General features: G+C 38.9%; 4 protein-coding genes and 1 non-coding gene across 15 annotated transcripts in view; 4 read left to right on the top strand and 1 right to left on the bottom strand.

Moving 5' to 3' along the window:
* The first annotated feature begins 1 nt into the window (after window position 1).
* LOC136237069 (electrogenic aspartate/glutamate antiporter SLC25A12, mitochondrial-like) lies at window positions 2-20,761 on the top strand. 5 transcript variants are annotated; one of them, XM_066027342.1, is made up of 20 exons: window positions 2-189; window positions 3,561-3,591; window positions 3,641-3,697; window positions 3,824-3,963; window positions 8,129-8,244; window positions 8,888-9,027; window positions 9,159-9,305; window positions 11,421-11,559; window positions 11,723-11,757; window positions 11,814-11,872; window positions 11,939-12,008; window positions 13,443-13,530; window positions 13,613-13,765; window positions 13,857-13,990; window positions 14,744-14,884; window positions 15,785-15,923; window positions 16,532-16,587; window positions 17,341-17,443; window positions 20,341-20,431; window positions 20,515-20,761. In XM_066027342.1, exons 2-20 carry the CDS (start codon window positions 3,580-3,582, stop codon window positions 20,681-20,683), a joined length of 1,989 nt encoding a protein of 662 aa, XP_065883414.1. In that variant the 5' UTR covers window positions 2-189; window positions 3,561-3,579; the 3' UTR covers window positions 20,684-20,761. The 5 variants fall into 5 exon arrangements, with proteins under 5 accessions (XP_065883414.1, XP_065883415.1, XP_065883416.1 ...); XM_066027343.1 differs by lacking the exon at window positions 2-189 and adding an exon at window positions 2,158-2,311; XM_066027341.1 differs by lacking the exon at window positions 2-189 and adding an exon at window positions 3,302-3,462 and having other exon boundaries at window positions 3,528-3,591.
* On the bottom strand, window positions 967-3,328 carry LOC136237071 (uncharacterized protein MCAP_0864-like). The gene is made up of 6 exons (XM_066027346.1): window positions 3,181-3,328; window positions 2,380-3,109; window positions 2,038-2,250; window positions 1,869-1,948; window positions 1,149-1,211; window positions 967-1,093 (listed from the first exon to the last, which is right to left on the bottom strand). Exons 2-6 carry the CDS (start codon window positions 3,070-3,072, stop codon window positions 997-999), a joined length of 1,146 nt encoding a protein of 381 aa, XP_065883418.1. The 5' UTR covers window positions 3,073-3,109; window positions 3,181-3,328; the 3' UTR covers window positions 967-996.
* Window positions 7,909-7,984, top strand: LOC136237390 (small nucleolar RNA SNORD57). The gene has a single exon (XR_010692453.1). It is a non-coding gene; the product is annotated as a small nucleolar RNA SNORD57 (small nucleolar RNA).
* Window positions 20,762-20,980: 219 nt separating the features above from the next.
* LOC136268686 (protein NLRC3-like) overlaps window positions 20,981-27,038 on the top strand; it is a 44,938-nt gene continuing 38,880 nt past the window's right edge. For all 7 annotated transcript variants that reach the window (XM_066064086.1, XM_066064091.1, XM_066064090.1 and 4 more), the window contains exon 1: window positions 20,981-21,109. The gene's annotated coding sequence lies outside the window, so the exon portion shown is untranslated. The remainder of the gene's footprint in view (window positions 21,110-27,038) is intronic.
* On the top strand, window positions 22,443-23,316 carry LOC136236837 (zinc finger and SCAN domain-containing protein 29-like). The gene is made up of 3 exons (XM_066027068.1): window positions 22,443-22,674; window positions 22,774-22,856; window positions 23,095-23,316. The coding sequence occupies exons 1-3, from the start codon at window positions 22,443-22,445 to the stop codon at window positions 23,314-23,316; spliced, it is 537 nt and encodes a 178-aa protein (XP_065883140.1).

Here is a 27,038-nt window from a genome sequence, read left to right on the forward strand (position 1 = left end):
TTGGCATATATGGCCGGCAATATCAACAGAACACAATTAGCGATTTGTGTCGTGCTACTGGGAAAGCTAGGTTTGTAGTGACCCCTCATATGCTGATGACAGTGATCTACAATCATAGCTTATGTCATTTGACAATAATTGTTTACTGGTACAAAGACAGACTGTACCAGTGAGAGGACACATTGTAGAGTGAGATTATTAATCATGTTACCACTAAGCATACCCCTTTGTGTACATATAGGAATGTTACATTGTAAATGATGAGGGTAAAATTGCTTCATGGTTTAATTATATAAGCGGCTAGGCTACTGTTTAGTCCAGGAAAACTTGATTATTTGTTTCTCATCCACAAAAAATTTAGCTTTTCATGCGGGCGGGAGGTCATTTTTCAATATTCATTATTAAAGAAAATACTCTAAACCAAGGTTAGCTAAAGCCTAGTACTTGCATTTTACCACCGTTTCTGAGGTGCAAGTGACATTTGCTGTGGTAGCCAGCCTTCTTAGCATCAAAATCCGCGTGTGCACGTGATTGACAACAGCAATAATAAAATTAGAGGTGGGATAAAAAGGGATGCGGGCAAAGATTTGTTTGTGTTCCCTCTTTGTAATTTAGACATTGATTTAGTTATTGTATACTGCAAAAGTTAAAGGTGATGGCTCATTTGCATTGCAGTTTGTCAAATTTTCCCCCTTACATGTAGTATGTTTTCTTGTACAATGTGATGTTAAAGCACTTTGTCAAAATTTTACTCTTCAAAATGTTCAATCATTGATCCATCATCCTCATCAAATATTTGTGATACTACTGCAACATTGTTATGATGTATGTGGGTGAACATTTGAATGGTACTTAGATTACCACTAGATGTACTGCATTGAATTGTGGGTAGTTATATGGGTGCATAAAACCACAAAAGTTTCCCCTTTGTGTGTGTGTGCACTACATGCTTTGTTACAACTACTATACAATGTGAATATTTGTGATAATATCACATCACACCACGGGTGACTGTACATTCAATACAATGTCAGGTTGTTGTTGCCATTGTGGATAAGGTGCCAAGTCTCCATCAACGTGATTTACATTAGATCTATCAGGAGATCATTACAATACACTTGTACTACCTGTATATATAGTACACTTACTTTTGCTTTCTTTTTAAGTCTTTTATGTCCTTTTGAGTTGAGACTAGCTTAGTTTCTAACTGGCTACAGTACACAAATAATTTGTGATAATATGTGCATGCTCAGAAATCCATGATAGCAAATTTAGCTACTCTTCTACTGCTTGTAATCCTGTTATAAGGTTTAGCTGAGGCTATTTACAAGAACGATAAAGGTTAAAAGCAGGGACAGGTATGTAATTAGGGAGAAAATTGGTACAAAGCAGACTGTAACAGACTCTACTTAGCTTAAAGTTTGCAGTAAGTGATAAGCATGTTCGGTCTGAATAGCAGTTGTGTGGTCATACCTCATCCTTTCAGTGCTAAGGCCTTCAGCCTAAATTCTGTTTAAAGAAAATATTCAGTCAGGTAAGTAGGTTTGCATTAGTGTTGTAAGGCACACACTCCTAGAACATCTAAAAAGTTGGTCAAAAAGCCACCAACATCACCTAGATCAGTATGTTCACAATGTGCTAAACTATTTATATTGTGGATATGCATAATGCAGATCTCAATGAAACAGCAATTTGTTTGCTGCCATAGTGTGTTTCTTGAGTTCAGATATTTTACAGTATAAACTGCCGGAAAGAATGTAAAGCTTGCATTCAGAGATTCTAAGCTTCATTTTTATCTTCAATATGAAATTAATTGTTCTTGAAAAAGTCGGGCCGTAAAACAACTAATCAAGTTGACACGGTCTTACCTATTCTCAGACTGTAGTTTTGTAATGAATCTTTTTTGATCTTGTACTTTCTCTGTAAGCTGTTCAATTAACGTTGCCTCCTACAATGATACACATAGAATTCATTGTCACATTCCTTGACCATTAAATTTGTATACACTTACTATGTGAATGTAACTCACACACTGACCTTACTGAGTGATCCATGGAGTGTGTAAATGACTTTACAGATATCCATTTCTTCCTGCATGTCTCTCATCTTTTTGTTTACCCATTGTTTGAATTGATTAAAACCACTTGTCAGTTGTGTACACTCAGTCTGTAGTGCCGTAATTGTGTTTTGTACATTTTCTCTCAATGCAGATGATTCATTGACCTGTTGTTCTAGTTGTACCTCAATGGCCTGCCAAAGACGACAACCATAGTGACAGAGTGTTAAAGGAGTGACTGGCTGAGTTGCCAAGGTTTTTCTCTTATTCCACTTACATGATAGCTAGCTACATTTTTATACAAGCACTGTATACATACTTACCTCTTTTTCTTGTAGGATTTCTATAATAGTACTCCGTGCTTCACTTAGCGTGGCTCTCATGTCTTCATTAATCAATGTTGTTTTTTTATCATCATCTTTAGCAGCTACACTATCAACATGAGGTATTAGTGTGGTCTGTGTACCAACTTCATTTGTGGATGTTGCTGCTAACACATAACGCTTCCCCCTAGGACTTGGTGCTGGTTTTAACTCAACTTTTGGTTTGATATGATCGGCTATTGTATCTGTAATATCTGTAGACTCTGCAGATTCCATATCATTCATGCTACCACTTCTTTCCCTGCTGAGGTTTGTGATTGATAGACCACTAGTTCTTTTCTTGATTACACGAAGTCTTTGCTTGAGCTTGTCCTTTTCATCTTTCTCTTGTTGCAAGGCTCTTTCTAATACGGTCACTTGGATGGATGGCTTTTCATTAGCTTTTAGGGTAGAATTTTCTTCTTTGAACGCTTGGTTTTCCTTTTCCAAGCTGTTTATTTTAGCTATCAAGTTATCTCGTTCGCTTTGCAGCTGTGTAACCTCATCCATCAGAACAGTGACTCTTCTCTCCTGCAACTTTCTGATTTCATCTCTCATCCTACTTTCCATCTCATTAAGAGAAGCTGGTGACAGTGCTTTTTGTGCCTCAATCTCTGAGGAATCGGTTTTCTTCGGTGTAGTAGCAGGTTCCATGCTGAAGCTTTATAGGTGGGCGTGGCAGCAATCAAATCTGTTGATACAGGGTAAAGGTGTAACAATGCACTACCTAGGCATACGAGGTGTTCAGATAGCTCTACTTACGTCTTACACTCTTGTAGCGTATGAAAGTTGGAGTCTCCCCACACGTGAAAGCATCTGTCCTATTCAAAAAAGAGACGGTCAGCCTGGACACGTGACGAAATAGCGCCGCATTGTGGAGTAGTCATGGCAATTCTCGTGTTGTTCACGTGAAGAGCTAGTGCTGTGTACTATTTAGAATTTCTGTGGCCTTTGTTTTGTACAAGGTCTTGTAACCTTCTTTATAGTTTTTTAAACGTTGTGGAACTGTAGTGTGTATGTGTTGCTGCTTTACAGAGTAGTGAGGTGGGTTTTATAACTTTTATCTGTGATAGCCACGTTTTATGGGCGTGTGTGTGTGTATAATGCAGTGCTTGTTTAAACTCCCTGCTGTTTCACCTCAGGTAGTGTCTGTCTAAGAAAATGAGTCTCAAAGTAAGAAATGGCGTAATGTCGCGCTATTTGCGAACTAACATTCCCCCAGGTACCCACCCCACCAAAACAAGCAAGCACAGAAGAACTAAAGAAAATCTTCGAGAAGGTACTGTGGCCACGTGTGAATGCCAGTGAATCAGATGTCACCCTTTAATATCTGGGTGGTTTGTTTGTAACTTAGTTCAATTAAGGTGTTTAGTTTACAGCTAGATGTGTAAATTTCACTTTACAGTATGCTACAGTGGAGAAGGATGGGGAGAAATATTTGACTTACAAGAATTTTGTATGTGATTATCTGAAACTTGTTGATCAGGAAACCAACTCAGAAACTATTGATCTTATTGCTAAAATTGCTGATACTACAAAAGACAGGTGAGAAGTAAAAACAACTTACACCCTGTTCACACTAACCTGGGTGGGTACAGCATGGCACATCTCAAAATAGAATTGCAGTATGAACCAGCTGAGCTGTGCCAAACTGACGACAAGGTAAAGCTGGCTGACACGAATTGGCCTGGGTTAGTATACTACAACTCTATTATCTATTCTATTAATGCTTTACAGCACAAGTGCTGAAGGTCTGTAGGACACCTGGTCCTACAGCCTGCTCAAAGACTTTAGCTACTTCCAATAATTTGCTTCTGAGTGAGTATTTTCTAAACTCTAAGAGTATTCTATGACATGAGACGTGCCATGCTTCCAGTAGACTCTCAACCATTTCACTGACATTCGCAAAATAGGCTGTTATAATTATGTTCAGGCTGTTACACAGTGTTACAAACGAAGAGCACTGCGAGACACACTTCTGCAATTACTACAAAAAAAGTCATACAATTCCTGTTACAAATGTAAGGAAGCCATCATGCACGGCCTAATGTATTTTGCGGACTGGACTTGCAGACTGAGCTGAAAACAGCCAAGCATTATCTTCTAATGCTGGGAACATCATTATCGAGCCACAATTGCTGGTACTGCTCTTCCTCTTAACTCACGAAAATTGCACATGCTCTAAATTATTAGAATATTTAGAAAATGTATGACAGTAGTCGAACCATAGTTCTCATAGCTATTCCTACATAGTTTAGCTATAATTTACAGTGAATGCACAACTGCAGATAGGTATAAACTTACTGATTTGATATTGAGAAGGTGGGCGACGCGAGACCATGTTGCCATATAGTCTCATTCCAGACCACAAGGTTAGTGTACTTACTGCTTCATTTCTGAAGCTTATAAACACTAACTAGTGCTAAGTACTGGAGTAACAAAGGAATAAACCTACACCCTTTATCTCCAGAGGAGGATGAATGCCTTCACGCGAGCTGTATCTTAATTGAATTCTTTGATTTGGGTATTTCACATCGTCAATAATCGCAATACAAAAGTGAAAATGGTGGGGATAGTTAGATATTCAGATCACCCTTCGTGTAAGCTTTAGGGCAATGTATTTTGTTTTGTAATCAGTGCTTGAAGTCCAGGTGAAATTAGCAAGTTGTGTATACTACTTCACCAGCGTTCACGTACGTATTCTATTAACGAAATACAAGATGATTCAGCGAGTTATTCTGAGATCGCAATGTATTAACCTCCTCAACAAAAGGGATTTGTGTAATTTGTTTTAGTGGCACTTAAAGCGTGTCCAACTGCCTCTGCTCTATCACTGCTAGTACGCATGTTTTGTAAATATTCTAATAAATTAGTGCACACGACCTTTGTGACTAATGAGGAAGAACAGTACCAGCAGTTGTAGCTTGATAATGGCATTAGAAGAATGTTTGGATTATTGTTAAGCTGTTGCACTTAAAGCACGTCCAACTGCCTCTGCTCTATCACTACTAGTATGCGTGTTTTGTAAATATTCTAATAAATTTGTGTGCACACGACCTTTGTGACTAATGAGGAAGAACAGTACCAGCAGTTGTAGCTCAATAATGGCATTAGAAGAGATGGATAATGTTTGGATTATTGTTAAACTGTTTCCAGCTTAGTCCGCAAGTCCAGTCTGCAAATTACATCCTGCACTGCCATGAATTGACACCTTGAGCTGTCAGCCGGAAGAAATGGGACACAAAGGAATACAAAACCATGATTAGTGCATTGTATGTGCTGCGGCGTTCAAGAAGCATCTGCCGGGCTGAAGTGATGTAGGACAGTGAAAAATAATCAAGGCTGTTGCTTTAGCTGTTATTGAGCTATACTTGTCTGAAGGCATCAGTCAATCAATTGCTAGAAGATTCCACTGAATAACAACCTATTTGAAACATTTCAAGTTGTACTGAAGTAAAGGCACTTTTGCTTGGTTGTACCTCACCAATACTGCCAAGACATTGTGAAGCTGGTTACTAGTCAATATATCTTCATGATCCCTAATTATACAGTGTTACCAAGAGTTAATATTACTGTACTGTATAATTGCTGCATTGATTGATTTGTTGCTTTGTTAATATTATTTTATTCAGTTTGAGTAATAGTACAGTATGGTAGTGAAAGTATCTAATGGTTTGTACATAGTCCTGTAACAAATGAATGTGTGGTAGTTCCTTTCTGAAGCTTCTGTGTAATGTTTAGACTTCTAGTATTTCTTCTTTTCCTTTCTGCAATTGGCTTAGCTACATGGTGATGAATATCTGAAATATACTGAACCAGTAAATTACTGAAGGCTGGTAAGAATATACAATAAGCCTTTTCCATAATGACGTCACATCGGTTTTCTATTTGGGGTACTCTTATATGTTTGAGTATTGCGTCCTATGACGACAAGTTTTTCATGAACCATTTAGTTGTTAATAAAGAATGATATTGAAGCCAAGTTACCAGGCATGGTTACAACGTATATAAAGGAATGTTATTTCTACTCAACCTTCAAAACCAGCCAAAATTTTCAAAACCCATGTAAACGATTTTATTCTGCTGCGTTATACCCATACCTGTTAGTTTTAGCTCGATATCTTCTTCCTGAATCACACAAACGATCAATCTTCATTTGTCGCCCAATATCACCTGTACTTGAAAACATTAGAGTCCGCCAAATAGAGGTCGCCATTATTTGCTCTGACGTCATTATGGAAAAGGCTTATGGACACTGGACAGTGAATTAATTACTGGTTTAAACTTTCATGTGGTAATTGTTTTCTCAGATGCAGTTCTCAGAGCTTTCCCCAGCAAAATAAAGTAGAGCAATAAAACTATCAATTTGGTATCAACGTCAAAAGTCTATTTTATACATTCTTTTACCACATCAAAATAAAGTAGAGTGGTACTGCATGGCTCTACCATAGCTCCTGCTTCTAATGGAGATATCTTCAAGGTTATCAGCCATGCTCTTTAATACAACCAAAGTAGAAAGGAAGCCATTTAACCTGCACACAATTGTTATATGTGACCCAGTCTGGGAAAACCAGTCTTATCGCCTATTTAAAAGTATCAAGAAATGCTAGTTTTAAGTATTTAGTGTGTTGTAGCTCGCCAATGGTTGAAGCTATGTGTACCAAATTTTCACATGTTTTACACCAATTCCTTACCTTCCAGAGCATCCACTGTGCAAGATGCCAAGAACTAAGTTTGCTGCCATTTTAGATAGTTTTTAAATCGAGGTTGACTGTATCAGGTGAGCTGCAAAAGGGGTGGGAGGCGGGGGCCCCTGGAAGGCGGGCAATATGGTGTTCAAAAATTGAAAAGGAAGGCGTAGGGATGAATTAGGCCAAGTTTTGAGCCATCGAGGTCTCAAAATTGGCTAAAATGAAAGGAAATTCACAGCAGAGGTACTTATTCAACACCACAGAGCTGTACAGCCACAAGCAGTCATCCCCAGGCTGACTAGAGCTCCGTTAAGGTCCCACACCGCGCGTACGGATCGCCATTGGGCCTGGGAAAAGCAGCCAGGAAAACCAGACCACTCAAGTCTAGCTGATTTTGATTGTGGAATTAGATAGATTATTCATGTGGCTTTGTGTCCTGGGTGAAAATTCGAATCTGCTGACATGGGTGATAAGACTGTTTTTCTCAGACTGGGTCATATTATAAATTCTTGCTAATAAATTAATGCTGACATTGTGATATTGCTTTTTGTCGTTATTATTCAACCTACACTGTAAACATATTGCTCATGTGTTAAGGATTATTGTAAGCTAGAGCTGCTGTGAGTGCGATAGCCAGCTTTGACCTTGTAGTTGACAAAATGATTGAGTGTTTCATTTTCTAACTGATTACATGTTTCAAAGTTTGCCTGTGCTCCACACTATCCAATGATACAAACAGCAGTCTGTGTGCTATTCATGTCATGTTCTAACTGCTTCTGTGTCTAAACACAACTAGTATCCCATATGATGACATGTTATGTGTTACCTGACAATTCAGTGGAGGTAAATATTAACTGATTTAATGAGTCTGATGGGATACTCACTATTCTGTGTAGTTTATCTGTAATAGAGCATTGTCTAACAGTTATGAAATGAAACTTCTTTTTCATGTCCTGTTAACACTTAGTGAAATACATGTTGTTCAGTGGAGCATTTAATAGAGTTGTTGTGTTGTGTAGGTTGATATCACTTGTGGAGTTTCAGGCTTTTGAGTCACTTCTCTGTGCACCTGATGCCATCTCTCAACTGAGCTTTAAGTTGTTTGATGTTGACAAGACTGGGAAAGTGTCTTATGGTAAGCTAGAGTGAACATGCACTGTAAATGATTATGTGATCGGAAATATAACATTATTTTATTTATGTACACGTACCATGTTACCTCAAGTTTTGGCCGGTCTTGTATAAACTTCTGGTCACGTTAATTTACTGGGATGTAACAGAATAAATGCCAAGTCTCAAATGAATGCCGGCCGAATGCAGTCATGATTTACAAGTGTTAAAAGTGATCGAGTAAATGATTTGAAGTGAAGAACATTTGGTAGAGTTCCTTGTAATATTGAAAATGTGAAAAGTGAGGAAAACGTCATAGAGAGTACAAGATTGAGGTATATACCATACAACAGGGAATACTGATGAAAGGAAAATGTCACAATTAATCACTTTTGAGGCACTTATTGACATTTGATGAATGCAACTGATTCGTCAAATGTCATAGGTATGAAGTTAATTCGGGAATACTGATCACTTAGGAACCAGGGTAAAAATCACTCGAACGAAATAAATGTCTGGGCCATAATTTGAGACAATACAGTATATTGTAGTGGACTACATGCACATAAAAACTTTAACCAGTAGTTTATGATTATCTGTCTTGCTCTAGCTTCATTAAAATGTAATCACTCACAGTCATTAGCTTGTGTTCATTTGTCGATATACAGGAAATTTCTATAAGGTACTAAGCAGTACTACAGTTCATCAACAAGTTAACTTTAACTTTGAGAGTACATTTGTAAAGCAGTACTTTGGGACTGATCACTCACATGAGCTTTCCTATGAAGAGTTTGTACAGCTTTTACAGGTAATGTGTGTGCGTGCATGTGCATGTTGTCTGCATGGGTAAGTGTGTGGTGTATGCGTGTGTTTGTGTGTCGCTGTTATATGCGCAAGACACTTCCATTTTATCATGTGTTGTTTTTTGGTGATCATTAGAGTCTTCCAACTGAACATGCTAGACAAGCATTTATCTCATGTGATCCAGAGGGGAGTGGCTCCATTCCTGCAGTTGAGTTTATCAAGTTGATGAGCAAGATCAGAGAATTTAGAATGTCCTCATATGTAAAGGACCACCTGCTATCAGTGAGCATATTTGTAGTATAAAATCTAAAGGCTGGTTTCCATATAGCCACAAATCGCCTACGCATTGCTCGCGATTATTGAAACAAATACCGCAGGCAAACGCCAGCATTGTTCAACACGAAGAACCCAAGCATGATGCCTACAAGTATACCACCATGCTTCGTAGAGTCACTAAAACACTTGTAACGTGCCATGTTGTAACAAATTAAGGTGTACCTTTGCTACTAGGGTTGTTTCCAAGGCTCGCTAAATTTATAAAATACAAAAAAATACAAACTTGTAGCGAACTGTTAATCCATCTCACTTATGGTCGCAGGCCAACCGCAGTGAACAGCAGCAATTTGCACGTTACCGTAGACACTCTGACTCTTGAAGGCAATAATGCAGGAAGTTTGTGGCTATATGGAAACCAGCCTTAAGTATGTAATGGAATATTGTGTATGTGCTTTCTGTATCACCCTATTCACACTAGCCGGGTATTGCATGGTATAGTTCTCCATCAAGCTGTGCTAAGCTACCACTCAATAAGATGAGGCAGGTCAAAATACAATGTAAACATATTCTGGGCAATCAACTTTAATAATATGTTAGTTATAGTTAAAGCACTGCCGTGTGTGTGTACTGAAAATGCAGCACGAGGGGGTGTGTCAAGAGGCTAATACAGCACTAGGTGAAGCCAAGTGCTGTATTTGCCTCGAGACACCCCCAAGTGCTGTATTTTTCATACACACAAGCATAGGCTGTGCTTTAAGTGTTATATTGTACTTCCTGGTCATCTGGCTCGGAGCAACTTTCTCTAGTACTCAAACCACTGTGATTTTTGGTGATCGGGATATCAGTAAGTATTTGTATATAATCTATTTCTAGTTGTAAAATGAATTAATAGGATTAGTTTGGCTAGTTTTAGCGATTTCAGTGTCACGCTCATGATCAATTATGCTGTCTTAGTGGAGTCATGTTTAAATAGCGTCGTGATCAGATGATTATACAATTTATTTCTAGCCGTAAAATGACCTGATAGGATTACAATTTAGTGTGGCTGGTTTTAACGATTTACAATGTCACACATGTGCTGTTCCAGTAGGATGTTTTTGTAACATTCCTTCAATAAATTATCCGCATAACTGTACTGTATTTGCCTAATTAGCTGCATAACTGCTCTGTATGACTCATACAGTACAGTTATGCTGCTAATTAGTACTGTATGGACAATACAGTACGCAGCATCGCTTTGATCCTCCCACGCAAAGTGCAATGTGTCATGGTTAAACATTTGGCCGTGCTCTAGCTAAAAGTATGTATACTACAAACAGGCTAGGATTTACTTTGCTTACAGTAGACTCTTAATCCCAACCATTTTGATCTACGTACTGATTGATACCCATTGGTATTCTAAAGAAGCATTCTAATCCGACGCTCAGTGGGAGCCATAAATTTTGTTGGATTAAGGAGGTTGTTGGATTATCAAGTCACCTCCATAATCCAACATTGTAGAATTATGTCAGTAAATTACAGGTAAAACTGATCACACAATGTTTTTAACGTGAATTAATTTTAGAATCACACCTTTTTTTTCTGTTATTGTGAACCAATTAAAAGCTCTGGTTACTTAAAAACTATTTTCTGTTATTGTTTTAAACGCTGCTATTATTCTCTGTTGGATTACAAAGGTCGAAAACAATGTGTTTCCAAGTCTAGGGAATCAAATTTTGTGTTGGATTATGGAGTACAGAGGTGTCAGATTATAGAGGTTGTTTTCTATACAAAAGTATTGGTAAATGACATTTTGGTTGGATTAGAGAGGATTCTGGATTATGCAGATGTCAGATTAGAGAGGATTCTGGATTATGCAGATGTCAGATTAGAGAGATTCGACTGTACCAAGTTCCTAAAATATCATTGTACAGCTTACTAAGTGTCTAATTAATCATAACCTTACATTTGCTCATTATTATTATTTGGGGCACGCTATCTCTAGTTGCAGCAGATTGAACAGAGCTAAGCTGGATATATTAAAATTATAGTTGGATAGTGTGAACAGGGTGTGTGTCATAATCCAGCTGTACATGTGTACATAGTTGTGTGGCATGTGGGTTTTCTGATGTACTGGTGTAGGTTGCTGGTGGGTCAGTTGGTCAACAGATCAGCTTTCCACAATTCAAGGCATTTAATCAGTTGTTGGGTAACTTGGATATTATGGAGAAGATAGTCCATGAAGCTGTCAAGTCTAATCCTAATAACACTGCTACTAAAGGTTTGTGTATGTGGTCTGTACGGCAAGTGGCTTAGTGTATCACGTATCATATTGATTTTGAATTGTGCACTAATTTGTGTCTGGATTAATTATGGTGATAGAAAAGTTTAAGAAGTTTTGTTTGCATAAGAAAGCTAGAGTACTTATTTCTTTCATTATACAGATAAAGTCACAAGAGTATCACAACAGTATGCACAGGTGAGTATCCCAAGTAATGGTTACGTTTTGACTTTCATTGTATTCTAATTGTTTAGGTCACACCTTTACAAATAAACATGTTGTTTGATTTGTGCAATCTTGAGAGAAGAGAAGGGTAAGTACTTCTATAATTCACACTATATGTCTGTATGTGTATTTGTATTGTAACTTGTCCTTGTAGGTCAATTGCTGTCAGTGACTTCAACAAGCTACTCTACCGGGATCCCATAGTACTACCTGCTCCTAAGAAGGTTTGTTATATGTCAAGCCATGCTCTTACCTATTTCCTAATTTAGCACATGTTGTATTTCTTCCATTTTATAGTTACATATCTTGACAGTAATTATAAATATTGTATTGTTTGTTGTACAGTTGACCCTTGAGCTTGTTGTGGCTGAGTATACCAGTGAAACACTGTTGACTGGATGTATGCTGTATTTGCTTAACCCTTAAACCCGCATAATTCAGAGAATTGGATTTGATAAAAAACGAATTGAAAATGCACCATACTTTTGCCAATTTACATAGGTGGTTACAAATAGGCATATCTCATGAAGCGTTCGTCCAATCGCTTAGAAAAACAGGCTTTATTAATTGGCAAAGAGTAAGCTATCTAACTGTGTATAAACTTTCAACATACAAACAAGGAACTCACCCACTTCAATGCGCTGAATCGTTTTGTGTCCTTTCGTCTTTGTGTCATCATTGTGCTTGTCCGACAATGACTTAACCATGTGATATCTATATATCAACTGAATCACCATCACGTGAGGAGCAACGTGATACCAAGAACAAGTCGATACGATAAAGTACGGCCGAGTTATGGCCATTTGTACATTGTTATGTGAAGAAAGAAATTAGAGGGATTGTTCTTTTGCTCTTTCAAAGTGAAACGGGAAGCTCTGGATTGGATGAATGCGACAAAGTATGGGATCATTTAAACCAAAATTTAACGGTGAGTAGGACGGTGTTTATTGTTTTTAGATTGCTTCAGCGGTTTCTGTGTTATGGACTTCAGTTTTACCAGGGATGCATGCGGTCCAGTTTACTGGATAATGTGTTTTCAGTGATTGCATTTAACAGCTGCGGGTTTAAGGGTTAAATAGTATAGCCATGTTATGGCTTGTAATGTTATGCTGTTAATGGCCATTCTCAAATTAATAGTTAATGCTGTTAGGTGTTTCAAGTGTGCAGAAGTAGAAGTAGAAACCAAACAAAGGAGGAAGTATGGGTGGTGATTCAGGTACCCTCAAAGTTTGCACAGTCACCACTCTAATAGAGCAATCAAAGCTAAGCTTAGTCACTTCTGCTCTGCAGTTAGTTGTTTTTTTTCCGATTAAGCATTGATTGTTAATAGAAGTAGCATAAAATCCGATCTCAGAGCTTCTATCATCTTAAAAAGGCATATTCTCAGTTGCCTGATTATTTTAATCTTTGTCAATGATATGTTGTTCAGAAACCTTTTAAAAATCCTAGATCCGGCACCCCTTCCCCCCACAACACACGCACACGCATGCATATACACACATGTGGAGCCATACTCATTGATCAGTAGGCGTGTTCCAGTTGTAGGATTGCACAAATCCATACCAGTTGCTGTCTGCATGCTTTAGTAAAGTCACTCTCAATAATTGATTGCACAAGTTACAGAACTGTGGATTCTCTAAATTCTTGTTCCATTATAGGAGGTCACTAAATCTAGAGAAGACATCAGCATCTGGATGAAATTACTTGAACCAGTTTACCGCTTTGCCCTAGGAGGCGTTGGTGGAGGTAAGAGCCATCACAATATTGTTCTAATGATACAATACAAATTACAATTGAGTGTGTTAGTGGTACATGTGTACACTTGTAGCTGCGGGAGCTACAGCAGTCTATCCTATTGACCTGGTCAAGACAAGAATGCAGAATCAGAGGGGATCCCTAGCTGGAGAGATTATGTACCGAAACAGTTTTCACTGCTTTGCTAAAGTGATTCGTAATGAAGGCTTCTTTGGTTTGTACAGAGGTGAGGATTATGTTTTGTTCTTACTTTGTGCTAAGGTCTATAATTTCTTATCAGCAAACTGTTAGTTTACATGTGTGTCTGTGTTGTGTAGGTCTATTACCTCAGTTGATGGGTGTATCACCTGAGAAGGCCATTAAATTGACAGCTAATGACACTATGAGAGATCTGTTGACCACAAAGGATGGGAAATTGGCTGTGTGGAAGGAGTGTATTGCTGGTGGATGTGTAAGTGTTTGTGTGTGCGTGGGAGTGTCTGTGTGGGTGTTTGTCATGTTTGTGGGTCAGTTTTGTTCATAAATACTGCATCCATGTGTGTAGTGTGACATCATTTGTGACCGGATCTGTGAATACCCGACAATCGCGCAAGCCTAAATTTACAGTATAAAGCATTAAATACATTAGGTGAAATACTTGCGTATTATATTATTGAAAAAAATTACGTAATTTGTTTGAGCGCCTCTTTCTTAGTGAAAGAAAGGACTGGATATTGTCTTATTTGCCGAGAAGTTGGAAAATCTTTGTTTTGTTGCAGTAGAACCAAGGATACGGAAGTTATGAGTGTTCATGTTTACGTCACATCGAAGCGATCATACACGATCAATTTTTCTAAACGAATTTTGCTTTTGTATGCAGTGATGAAGGGTGAGTAAAGGAAAAACTTACCCAGTAATTGATTCCCCTGTTCATGGCGAACACGATGGTAAAAATTGTAACTCTGTACCTCAATTACAACCGTTTTTGTAGGTGCCTGTATTTTATTTTCCCTATACTTTCTGTACAAATCAATTTTTCTGTTGTTGCTACTTTGTAGGGCTGTAACTCCTAAAGTTATTGGCATATGAGGCTGAAACTTTTCCAGAGGGTACACTTGGCTAAGTAGATTATAAATATTTAATAAACAGGAATTTGGAAAATGTGCGATTGTGCCAGGTTTTTGCACATCCGGTCACTTTTGATGACAACACATGTTACTATTAGGGAGGAGCTTGTCAAGTACTCTTCACTAATCCACTGGAGATAGTCAAGATCAGATTACAAGTAGCTGGTGAAATGGCAGAAGGTACCAGAACTGGTGCAGTTGGTGTTATTAAAGAACTGGGCTTCAAGGGATTGTACAAGGTTAGTTCATATTAGTTACATCTCTATATTACACCTAGTGGCAAGGTGGTGGGTATAGAACATGTCCACATATACACATACAAGCATGCATGAATACTCCAGTGTTATGAATACACACATGCCCATATAATAAGTTATTTTTGAAAGAGTTTAATTTTTAAATTATTTGAAGAACACAGCTTCTATGAGAATTTAACTCTTCGAATATAAAGCTAGGTCGGATGAATTGTGTCTACTAATGGAAACTTAGTTTCACATCTTTTTGTCCCGAGTAGAAAAAATACAGAATGAATAGATATCTCTTTCTGTATCTGCCCACCAGGGCAACAACTTCACATGCTTTTATAATGCTGCAACCGGCGGCCACACCCACAGCAAATCGATGGTGTTCATTATCCCATTGGCAAAACCAACTTTCCCCTAGTGCAGCTGTCTATATTTCTTTATAAATACAATAATCCATCAATTTTCTGTTGTAGTGGTCACCGTCTTCACCTAATTTAGCGCACGCACATACGTACGAAATTATTTTTAGTGGCACTACACACGACGGCAGAACATTCGAAATTTAAACCTTTAAAAAGCAGCTGTTCTTCGAAAATTTCCCCTTTGAAATTAACCTGTTATACGGTGTGTACCTCAGTCTAGTGACTTGGGACAAACAACCGCAACCTGAACTGTGTCGCATAAGACTCGCATTGTCAGTGCATACATTTGCTGGAAAGTGACATACTGTAGTACCTGACCTAAAGGCAGATAACACTGTACCTATTGATGCACACGCGTACACATGCAGCATGCACACACAAGCACACAGCACGCACAACCACACAGTACGCACAAGCACACAGCACGCACATATGTTGTGCTTGTTTTACAATGTATTGTATGTACTTACAGGGAGCCTCGGCATGTTTCCTAAGGGATATTCCCTTTTCAGCAATCTACTTTACAGTATATGCTCACATGAAAATATTCTTGGCTGATGAAGATGGTTTCAATGGAACAGGATCACTCTTTGCATCAGCCATGATAGCAGGTATGGCTGATAATTTAAAATGAAGTGCATTGGTGGGTTCAGTGGACCGGCCCACGTGAACTGATATGCATTACACAATGCACTAAGCAATAATTTTTACACAAGCCAATATTTACTGTTCACTAAATATCAAAGAAGTTTGATGAGGTCCACTAGATATTTTAGTTTTTCTAAGTGGCGAATTGATGACCAAGAGTCAACATTTCTTTATAATATATTATAGTAGCGCTAGCTGCTAAGAAAGTAATGCTAGCCGCTAAGAACCTTGTGTAATTCCATTACCAGTTTACTTGGGGATGTCCTAACCCCTGACAACAGAGGCTTATATCCTTTTATCAAATGGTACGGTAGTACCATTTAAGTAGGGATCACCCCCAAAATTTTGTGTGCCGCCCAAAATTCCACCTTTGAAAATCATCCTAGAGACATCTGACAAAAATCACCTGTACGGGATAGTATTAGTCATATAACATATGATACAGCATTGAATATAGCAAAACACTTATAGGCAGCCGGATATAGAATTGAAAAAATCACCAAAACTCAACTATTTCTTTTATGGACTTAATTGCTGCATGAAATCATTAGAGTACCATATCATCTTATAGGGGTTCCAGCTGCAGGTCTGCTCACACCAGCTGATGTGATCAAGACCAGACTACAGGTAAAGTTTGGACCATTTTGTGTTACATGTAATGGACAATGTGTAGTAGTGTGTGTGGTTGTGTTGTGGAACAATATGATGACTGTGATGTTTAGAATTACTTTCGTTCTCATGATAACATCAATGTGATTATCATTATAACAATACTGAGTCATTCATTTGCTCTACACTACCATCTAGTTTGTGCTATCTCATATGTATTCATACACCTGTGCATTGCACTTGTATAGCAAGCTGTTTGTTTATCTTAACCTGAAACTGTGTATGTCATGTATAATTGATATTACATGTGTGAAACACATACGTTCTCTGTGTGCTATCAGGGTGTTACTGTGTCTTAAATTTTCCATCGTCACTCCCAATATGCAAGCATAATAGCATCGGGCGTTAAAAAAAAATCCTTTGTTACAAATCGTCTTCTCCCATTGCTTTGTGAATAAATTAGCAACTCACCTAAATTAATGAGATTCTCTTGCAATAATCTGTAAAGAATCCATTGGTTTGAGGACTTAATGGTAAAATCACTGCAATAGCAAACGTACAAAAAAGTAAATTTTAGATTAAATCTGCCATATATGGTGGTTGTGATAGTTAGAGGGTAACACCCTACATTAGTTGTCTATGGGACCAGAAGATATGGTGATAATAATAAGTAGCCTGATTGGGTGTACATGACAAGATGAAGTGCTATAGTAATGTAGTGTTATAAAGTGATGTGATCTGAAGTATGAACTAATGTGATTCTATTGTCAGGTTAAAGCACGTTCAGGACAGCAGACCTATGATGGACTGATAGACTGTGCCAAGAAACTATACAGATATGAGGGAGGAACTGCTTTCTGGAAAGGAGCAGGAGGTACTTGACATGTTTCACTTAATCACTTTACTAGCAGTAGGGTAGTATCTATACCAAAAGGTTAAACAAGCTGTGAAACAAGAGTGTAGCCTCCACTAATGTTGTGAACTCAATTTTGGTGGTACAGAAATGGCTGTAATCATTCAATGGCAACTATCATACAGTACGATAGTACTGTATAGTAGGGACTCCGAAGGTGTGGGGGCGATCCGTGATATATATATATATATATATATAACCCAAAAACCTATCATGATTTTTCCTCACAACAACATAACAGTATTGGTTGGGTAAAACCAAGCCCAAAAGTGTCTTCAGATCGACCTGAAATGTTTCCGTCGAGTTGCTATAGAATTTTTTAAAAGTTTATTCAACGGAATTTTCTACTGCCTGCCTGCCTGCCTGCCTGCCTGCCTGCCTGCCTGCCTGCCTGCCTGCCTGCCTGCCTGCCTGCCTGCCTGCCTGCCTGCCTGCCTGCCTGCCTGCCTGCCTGCCTGCCTGCCTGCCTGCCTGCCTGCCTGCCTGCCTGCCTGCCTGCCTGCCTGCCTGCCTGCCTGCCTGCCTGCCTGCCTGCCTGCCTGCCTGCCTGCCTGCTTGATGCCTTCAGTCAAGCGTAGCGGAAAAACTGGCTACAGCTACAGCCCTAATTCTTTCGCAGAAACATTTCTAGCTCACTTAAGAAAAAACGTTTGGTATATTGATAAACATACAATGCTTGCACTATTGTCTTACCTTTTATCCTTCTTTACCATATGGCCATCAGTCAAGGTTCTACTGCTGAGTGTTAATAGACTCCAGTATGGCTTCCATCTACCAGTGTATGTTGCATCAAACTATTCGAATACACGTGGTTGCCGGTTGCACCAAACTATTTGAACACACACGTACGTGACTCGCTGTTGATATCAATCACTGAGAGCAACTCGCGGAAATAAATTTAAAAAAAGAAAAAACTATAGCAAAGTTGAAATTGAACGTCACCTCAAATGGACCAAGTGTGCATTAAACAGCTGCCAATCCCAGTTCTGCTGCACGTGAATAGTTTACCACAGGTCACGCCAGCTGTAATGCATGCTTGACCCCAAGCACTATATAGCTGCCTTGATAATTCCTGGATGATGTGGGACATTTCTCCATCTCTTCATTTGCACTGAGGGCACGATTCTCCACTGGTCACCAGAGTGACTGATGGTGATTTCGAAGCAAATATAGTCGTAAAATATATAGTCTACAAGTTTGTGAAGTGTAAATGTAGTGTATTACACAGACTCGATACTCTCACCATAGCTAACAATGGCAGTGAGATACAAGCTAGCTAAGACTGGTCACAGTTAATATACCTGGACTGATCTACATAGCTACCGTATGCAAGGGAATTTAGACGTAAGAAAAAAATTGCGAATTGGACGAATCGGTTTGATTAGTCAAATTTTTCTTGCATCTTGATTTCCTTGTGTACAGTATGTAGATCAGTCCAGGTATATTGTCTATGACCAGTCTTAGCTAGCTTGTATCTCGCCACCATTGTTAGCTACAGTGACAGTATCGAGTCCGTGTCATTTCCGCTTCGCAAACGTGTATATATATATGACTATATTTGCTTCGAAATCACCATCAGTCACTCTGGTGATCACGTGGAGAATTACAATGTTGTTACATAGTTGGTAAAAGCTCACTCACGTGGAGAATCGTACCCTCAGTACAAACGTACAAATGAAGAGCAGACTCCACGTCCTGTATCCCTTTCAAGCGCACCTAAATTTATTTTAGTTGGATACGTGCTCCTCAACAATAAAATTCTGGTCCGGTCCGTTCTGGGTTTTAACGAACGCCGCATTGAAGCACAGTAGGATTATTCACTTCTTATCGTTTTACAGTATTTAGACATTACGTACTACTCCGATCCAGCTTGTTTCAGTACTTTTTATTGCAGCACTATACACTGTCCCTACTATAATTTAAAATTCCTAATTTTTTCTTATACTTGTTTATTTAAAATCCATTTCACTGTTCAAAATGGTCTATTGAAATGTGACTGCTCTATTAGAGTAATAATATTTCAAGTGTTCTGTGTAATTCTGTAAATTCTACAGTTACTTTACAATCATTAAAATGTACTCCTGTTATGGGTCTAAATTATTTTCTGTTTACAGTTTGACCTGTAGCATGACCAATCAATCTTTTCTTTACAGTAATTCTCATTAATCACTTTTCCAATATTCATTACACTCTGTTCACAAACTTTTTGACCTGTGTACAGCATGGTATGGCTCAAAATAAATTGCAGTATGAATCAATCATTCAATAGTGTTATGCTGAATTGGGTCTAGAATGACACGACAAGATGAGGTGGGCTGGCACAGGTTGGCCCATTATAGGATACAATATGAACACATTCTGGACTAATAATATTTTGCTTTTGTTGGCCACACAGTGAGTACTTTTAGACTCTAAAAGTATTGTACAACTACTACAATGTACTGTGAGATGTGCCATGCTTCCCAACTGTTTTGTTCTACTGTCATTATGTGGCAAAAGGGGTACGCCTTGTTGAGTAGTAGTGTGAACAAAAAAAAATAGAGTGCGATAATCTAGGAGTGTGAATGGACCAAAAGGTACATTTTGGACAACCTTTGGGTGTGCCAAAGTAAATTGGATGATATGTTTTATGGCAGTTTTTGTATACAAATTTTCGTTGAAGTATTTGTAGGCACACATCTCAAGAATGTTTTTGCCAGGTTGAAATTCATCAGAAAGGAACATACAGTGACATGTGTGAAAATACTTCATTTGTGTTCCTTGTCTGCTTATTGGGCCACTCAACATGTTACCATGTGTCTTGATCAGTTGTGTGTTGGCAAGTTGATGTATTTCTGATTCTTTATCTCCCTGTTTAGCGCGTATATGCAGATCTTCTCCACAATTTGGTGTAACACTCATGACATATGAATTACTGCAAAGATTTTTCCATGTGGACTTTGGCAGAAGGTAAACACTCTCAAGAGCCATACCTACTGTAGATTATAGTTCCAATGGTCAGTGTATGTATTTACTGTTATTTTTACCAACAGTAAACCACCTAGCAGGAAACGTAGTGATGTTGAGCTGTTACCACAACGAGACCCTGACATGATAGGAGGTTTCAGAGTAGCTCATCATTGTTTGGGTGGAATGGAGAGTAGATATGGGTTAGTATTTCCCAAGAATTCACCAGTGACAACCAACCCTCTGAACTCATGAAATGTTGCTAATAAATTATTGTTATTAACGCTTTGTCGCCTTTTATTACATTGAAAATAATTTATTTTGATGCACTGATTTGTGTGATTTCTTTCGATCATCAAACTAGCCTCTTTGCTCCAGGTGTATGGTGTAATTAATTAGCGTATGTAGTCTTGTGCAGCTGACCCAATGACAAAAGAAAAGGTTTGCCCGAGACTAGAGTGTATGTAAGTACTTCATGAGGCGGAGTTTTGTAGTGTCTTTGGTATCCCAGGAATTTCATGGTCAACAAAATAACCACAATTAATGCAGTCACAAGGTGGTGCCAAAAGCGTGATGTAATGGGAGATCCACCTTCATTGTCAAAGTAGGGAATGTGATCTACTCAGGAACAGCGTTCAATGTAGTTCATAGTGAACGACAATATAGGCGTTATACTGACAAGTGAGTGTTCTGTCGTGATTGTTTATTTGCGCATCCGTGCCCAGACCAGTTTTTTGTTCTGGGCGGAGTTGTATTGGACCCTCCCCCTCACCCAAATACAAACTCGATTCTGTGGGGCAGCGGCAAAGTGTCTTTTTGACATAAGGGTGTTCTTTCCTAATGTACCAAGCTACTGCAACACCAGTGTTCTCTCTTTGTATCGACGACACCGAGTCACGGAAGAAGCGCGTGAGTATGGTGACCGCCTCCTTCACTCCTTTGTATTTGCGACTACTGGAGGTATGGGAAGAGAGGCAATAGTTTTCTACCATCGTTTGGCTGGCCATCTATCTCGCCATGGCTCTACTAGTTAGTCAGACTGTGGAAGTAAGTCCATCTCTCATCGCTCTTATCATGTGATTCCGCGGCCCCTCTTGCATGAGATGGGACGCATGGATGAACACAGGGACTTTTAGAACTTTATACTGCGTTTACACTAGCAGCTGGGCACAGTACAGTCCGGCACAGTGTTTGTGTAAACAAGTATCGTTCCGAGCTAAAGCGTGCCGTACCGGGTTAACTTGGCCCTTCACATCCAACCGTGCTGGCTCGGTACTTATGATACAAACTGAAAGTATACGATAGTTAACCCGGACTGCTTTTAAATTTACTAAATCTGTTTTGTAATTAATTTTTGTGTGTGTAATTAATTTTTCTGTATGCGTGTGTAAATAGTCTTTCTTTTCCTTGCCATGCCCGCGTGCTGACCCAATTACCGGTCAGTTGTGCAGTCGCATGTTGTCCGAGGATCCACTTGCTTTTATTTTGTATACACCTTGTTCATCATAAGGCCCCTATTTGGTGATTATTATTTTCTCATCCGTTCTTTCTAATTATTATGATGCGAGTGGGAGGACATTACCATTAGGCCATTATACTAATGTACATACCTTGTCCAAATTGTCTTTCTTTCCTTGCACAAATTTATTATTATTATTTATTATTATTATTAGCACTTTACAGTGACATTTACATTGGTTTTTAGCTGCAATCATGCTCTATCGACTTAATCATAGCAGGATTTCAGTTTTCTATTGAAAAATGGAATCCATTGCAGTAATTTGCCAAGGAAAACGGCGATGCATAGTGCACTGTAGCATTAATTTTAAAAACACCATCTAGTTTCAATGATGGTTTGGTATCACGTGTTCTTCTGAGCATGCACGGAGTAAATAATGGCTTGCCATGCGGGTGGCCTAAGAAGGATGCGGGCGGTGGATGAGAAACTAATAATCACCAAATAGGGGCCTATTTTGATGGTTAATAATAAAAAGTACTGGTCGTTCTGACAAAAATGGCTGCGGTCGCATGGACGGACGCGGAAACATTCAAGCTTATTGAATTGTGGGGTGACCAGTCCATTCAAGAACAACTGGAAGGATGCAAGAAAAACAGACAAGTTTTTGAGAAAATTAACAAGCAAATGTGTGAGGCAGGATACAAAAGGACGTTATCTCAATGTCGGGACAAAATAAAGAAGTTACGAGGGGACTATAGGAAGATCAAGGACGCTATAAGAGAGACAGGTAATGAAAACAAGTGAAAGAAGAGCAAATACTTCGAAACAAACAAACAAAAAAAGTTTTTGCACAACAAGCATAGCATAACTCCTCCTGTGATTCTAGACACATCAGCGAGTGCCTTGACTACTGACGATTTGGAAGAGCTGTCAGAGACAGAAAAGGAAGAGGGTCTAACCGACAAGACTGTAAGTGAAAAACAATCAACCAAGGATGATGGGAGACTGCAGTTGTAAAGAAGAAAGACGATGATGTGAAGCCAAAGACTGCTGCTGGTATTAAGAGGAAGAAACAAGCAAAGTATGACAAAGTGGAACAAGTTATTGAGAAGATGTACAGTAAAATCAGCAGGCAGAGAGTGACCATATTTTTGCTGACTTAGAAGAGAAACAGATGAAGCTTGAACATGAAATGTTAAAAATGCAGCAAGACAGACAGCGAGAGGAGAGCGAAAGGGCCGAGAGGCAAAGGCGTGAGGATAGAGAATTTCAACTTAGAATGATTAGCATGATGTATGGTCAGCAGCAACATCCCAACGCAGCAATGTATAGTGGTCAACAATATTATCCTTCCAGTGTCTATAGTGCAAGCAGTAAAGCTAGTGACGGTGATTACCATATGGACAACAAATATTATGACCCACAGTGAGGTTTTACCCATACTTTGATCAAGTGAGCTGGTTTACTCAGTATGATACATGATCATTCTACAATACATGATTAATTAAACAAAACATTAATGAACAAGTGTGTCAAACATTCTAGCTATGTGCACCTTCTTGTATTGGTGTATGTCAATCAGTTTATGTGCTGTAGTAATTAACTAATGTATTGCGAATGATTGTCGCGTCCGTCTCATAGGTGGTATCTTCTCGAGTTAAGGCAATCGGTGGCTGATCTACTTCTGTTATGTTTAGCCAAGACTCAGGAATTGAATCGTTGAACATTTCACAAATGTTGTGCAAAATGTAGCATGCAGTTACCACATGTGGAACATTGATGACATCCATATCATTTCTTTTTGTCAGCCTTCTTCACCTTGCCTTCAGTCGCCCAAATGCATTTTCCACAACAATCCATGAGCGTGATAAGGTGTAATTAAATGTTTTTTTGTTGTGTGGTGATAAAGCAGTGTTGTGTGCAAATGGCTTCATAAGAAATTTGCTTAAAGGGTTAGCAGAGTCACCAATGATAAAAAGAGGGATTGTAATCCCTGAAATCTGTACTGAATCATTATTAAGAATTTTATCGACATCGTTTATTGTAAATCCCAGAATTTTTGTATACCCTAGCATCATGTACACTTCCAGGCCAGCCAACACAGATGTCCCTAAAAATATATTCATAATCTTTAACTGCCTGCAAGATAATAGAGTACCATCCCTTTCTGTTATACTACTAGTCAGTGTGGTTAGATGAAGGCGGCATGACTGGGATGTGACAATCATCGATTGATCCTACACACTGAACCATTCCCCACATTGACTTGAATCCTTCGACCACTCTTTTACGTTCATCACCATCTGGAAATTTGATGAAAAGTTTTTGCAAAGTAGACACTATTGCCTTGCAAATATCATGGACTATTACACAAACTGTACAGCGGGTTAGACCAAATAAGTGAGCTATTGTACGGTACTCTGAACAAGTGGCAAGACACCATAGTGTTATGGGAACACGCTTCCCCACAGAAACACACTTGCGTAGCTGAGTGTTCTGACGAGATATCAGTGGTCGCAGTTGATGGCACAGGTACTGAAATGTTGCTTTACTGACATGGAAGTTGTCAATCCAACCAGTTGGTGTGAAAGTCTCCAACACAATGTAGTCCCACTAGGATGATGACCTGCCGGACAGTTTATAAACAACATGACAATCTACCACCAGTGTCTTTAGCTTACAGGCATTGTGTACAGGATGAGGCATGTGACTGACTCTTGTAAAGCTTAGAAGAACCACCCATGCACTGAGCTAGTAATAATAACTAGACAGATGCTAAAGCATGTGGGGGTGAGCCTGAACTATGTTTTATTTGATGTTTGATTACATATAGCTTAAGTTGAGCAATATGTTAGTGATCTCATAATTACATTGGTGTAAATAGCTAATGGGTATACAAAAATTAGTGATTTTGTTAATACATCAAATATCAAATATGCCTAAAATAGCAGTTATCAACCGAAGGTAAAACCGTGCATTTTGCGTGCATGCTTAATATGTAGCTATATGAAATTAAGAACGTGCTAATCAAAAGGTTGCAGGTTCGATGCTCAGGCTGGGTTCTGTACTGTTGTTTCCTTGACCAAGAAACTTTACTTCCATTGCTCACAGCTACCCAGCTGTTAAACTGGGAACATATTGAATGAATGCATTTATGTAATCAGGGCATGGCTGAAAGCAGCCTGCTTGGTTGTGTAAGTCAAAAAGAGTTCTGTGAACATGTTGAATTCTTTGTATTACATTTGGATCATTAATTTTAAGTGTTGAAATGTTCCTAGACTGTGGCTCAGATTGTGGTCTGGAGTGCAGTTGTACTGTTTGGCGATCAGTTTGCTCTTCTCTCATCATAGCGCGTCTGTCTCTTCTTTGTTGCAGTACGGTTTCTCGTTGTTTTGGAGTCATTGCTGCTCGCCTAGCTCTGTCATATTCTCTACGTCTACCCAATCTATATACATACAGTGGCGATATTATATCAAACATCATTATTGTTTATTAGGCCATACCAAATTAATTATGCTGTAACTGACTGTTTTATTAGAGTAAATGTGACTGCTCTATTAGAGTATATCGATCTTACGGATGACAGTGCTAAAAATGCAAAGAGGGACTTCCGTCTCTGACTTCCGTTTTCCTCACTTTTATTCTTTAAGCTCTCCATCGCTACCAGCTACTACGCCAATTACTGATTACACATTATTAATAAGTTTAGAGTCCTTTTATCACTCTTTTTAGCCAATTGTGTGATTTTTATTTTGTTTTCAAGTTTGGCAAACCACTGACCCACCGCATCCGTGAAGTAGGGGTGTCTATTATCTATGGTGAAACATAAGTATTTAATTTGTCATGGCCTTAGTGATAAACCTTGCATCTCTTTCATCTCGTGATTCTTGGGCTCTTCTTTCTCTATCACGTTCTCTTCTTTTCCTTAATTTCTCATCTCTTTCCATGTGCGTGCAGGTGCTACTGTGCACGTGAGGTAGGGGACCACTACCAAGTGTGGGGACTTTCTGATTTGTATAGGAAATTTTTGTGCACGCGACGTACGTACCATTTCAACTACCAAGTGTGGGGCTTTCGGGTTTCTTTAGGGAATTTTCGTGCACGCGACGTACGTACCATGGCCACTTGACAATACTGAGGCTCACTCAGGCTCGCCCCAAATAATGATGACAACTAAAGTGATTAATAATTAAAATAATTTCAACAGGTGTTCAATTAATTGTTATACAATTACAAGTGAAAATATAATATTATTGTTATTACTAGACCATTTTTTCTTATAGATCCAGACACACTGAACTGAGTGCAACATGCATGTTTGCAATAATATTAGCTAGCTAATTGAATTTTCATAATGTAATCATAATAATTATAACGCTAATAATAATAGGTAATCATTGCGCAAACCTTTGCAACATCCACTGTACTCTTGGTCGTGGTACAAGAGTGGCTAGCAATGCCACGGCCAATGTCAGAACCAAGTGGCCACTTCTTCGTCTCACTTGAGAGCGCTTAAAACGAGCCATTCTCCGTCGCCTGTCAAGCAGTAACTGCCAACGCCTTCCCTTGAGGGGCTCGTTGTAGGGACGCGTACGAATTTAGCACGAAAGGAGAAACTCTATCTTCGCAGCTTCCATCTCGTGGTATGCTGAAATTGATCACGTGTGTTCATGTGCACTATAAGGACTTATCCAGTCCAGTTTGATTCTTGCTAATGTAAACGCATACCAGAAACGTATCGTACCGTGCCCAGCTGCTAGTGTAAACGCAGTATTAGTTACCTGGTGTTTCTAATTCAGTTGTTGCAGCACGTGCTACCTTTACGTAGGCAAGGTCAGTCCCGATCCAGCCCCGGGAGAAAATATTTGGTGCATTTTTTTGATGATGCTCTCTTGGTCGCACCATGTCTCCAAGGTGTGCCATGTTTTAAAGACAAGTTAGTTTGCTTAGTTTATTGTTTGCCACTCCCATTACTATGACTAATATCAATCGCTTAAAATGTTTACAACATAGGAGCTGTTCGATTGTGTTTGGATCTTCATAAGTACGACCAGATCATTTCCAGACCTTACCACTGGGAAGTGTGATTTAATATAAAATAAATACCTATCGTTCACTCTGTGCAATTTAGTCAGCACTTCTTATGGCACT

Source organism: Dysidea avara, chromosome 10 (genome assembly GCF_963678975.1).
Source record: "Dysidea avara chromosome 10, odDysAvar1.4, whole genome shotgun sequence".
Lineage (NCBI taxonomy): Eukaryota > Metazoa > Porifera > Demospongiae > Dictyoceratida > Dysideidae > Dysidea > Dysidea avara.

Coding starts and splice junctions, on each gene's coding strand:
- LOC136237071 (XM_066027346.1), bottom strand. CDS start 3,072: ATGGAACCTGCTACTACACCGAAGAAAACCGATTCCTCAGAGATTGAG. Junction 2,251..2,379: donor AAATCCTACAAGAAAAAGAG/GTAAGTATGTAT, acceptor CGTCTTTGGCAG/GCCATTGAGGTACAACTAGA. Junction 1,949..2,037: donor TCCATGGATCACTCAGTAAG/GTCAGTGTGTGA, acceptor GTATCATTGTAG/GAGGCAACGTTAATTGAACA.
- LOC136237069 (XM_066027342.1), top strand. Junction 3,698..3,823: donor TAAAGAAAATCTTCGAGAAG/GTACTGTGGCCA, acceptor TTCACTTTACAG/TATGCTACAGTGGAGAAGGA. Junction 13,531..13,612: donor CCTAGGAGGCGTTGGTGGAG/GTAAGAGCCATC, acceptor GTACACTTGTAG/CTGCGGGAGCTACAGCAGTC.
- LOC136236837 (XM_066027068.1), top strand. CDS start 22,443: ATGGCTGCGGTCGCATGGACGGACGCGGAAACATTCAAGCTTATTGAA. Junction 22,675..22,773: donor GGACGCTATAAGAGAGACAG/GTAATGAAAACA, acceptor CTGTGATTCTAG/ACACATCAGCGAGTGCCTTG. Junction 22,857..23,094: donor AGGGTCTAACCGACAAGACT/GTAAGTGAAAAA, acceptor TTAAAAATGCAG/CAAGACAGACAGCGAGAGGA.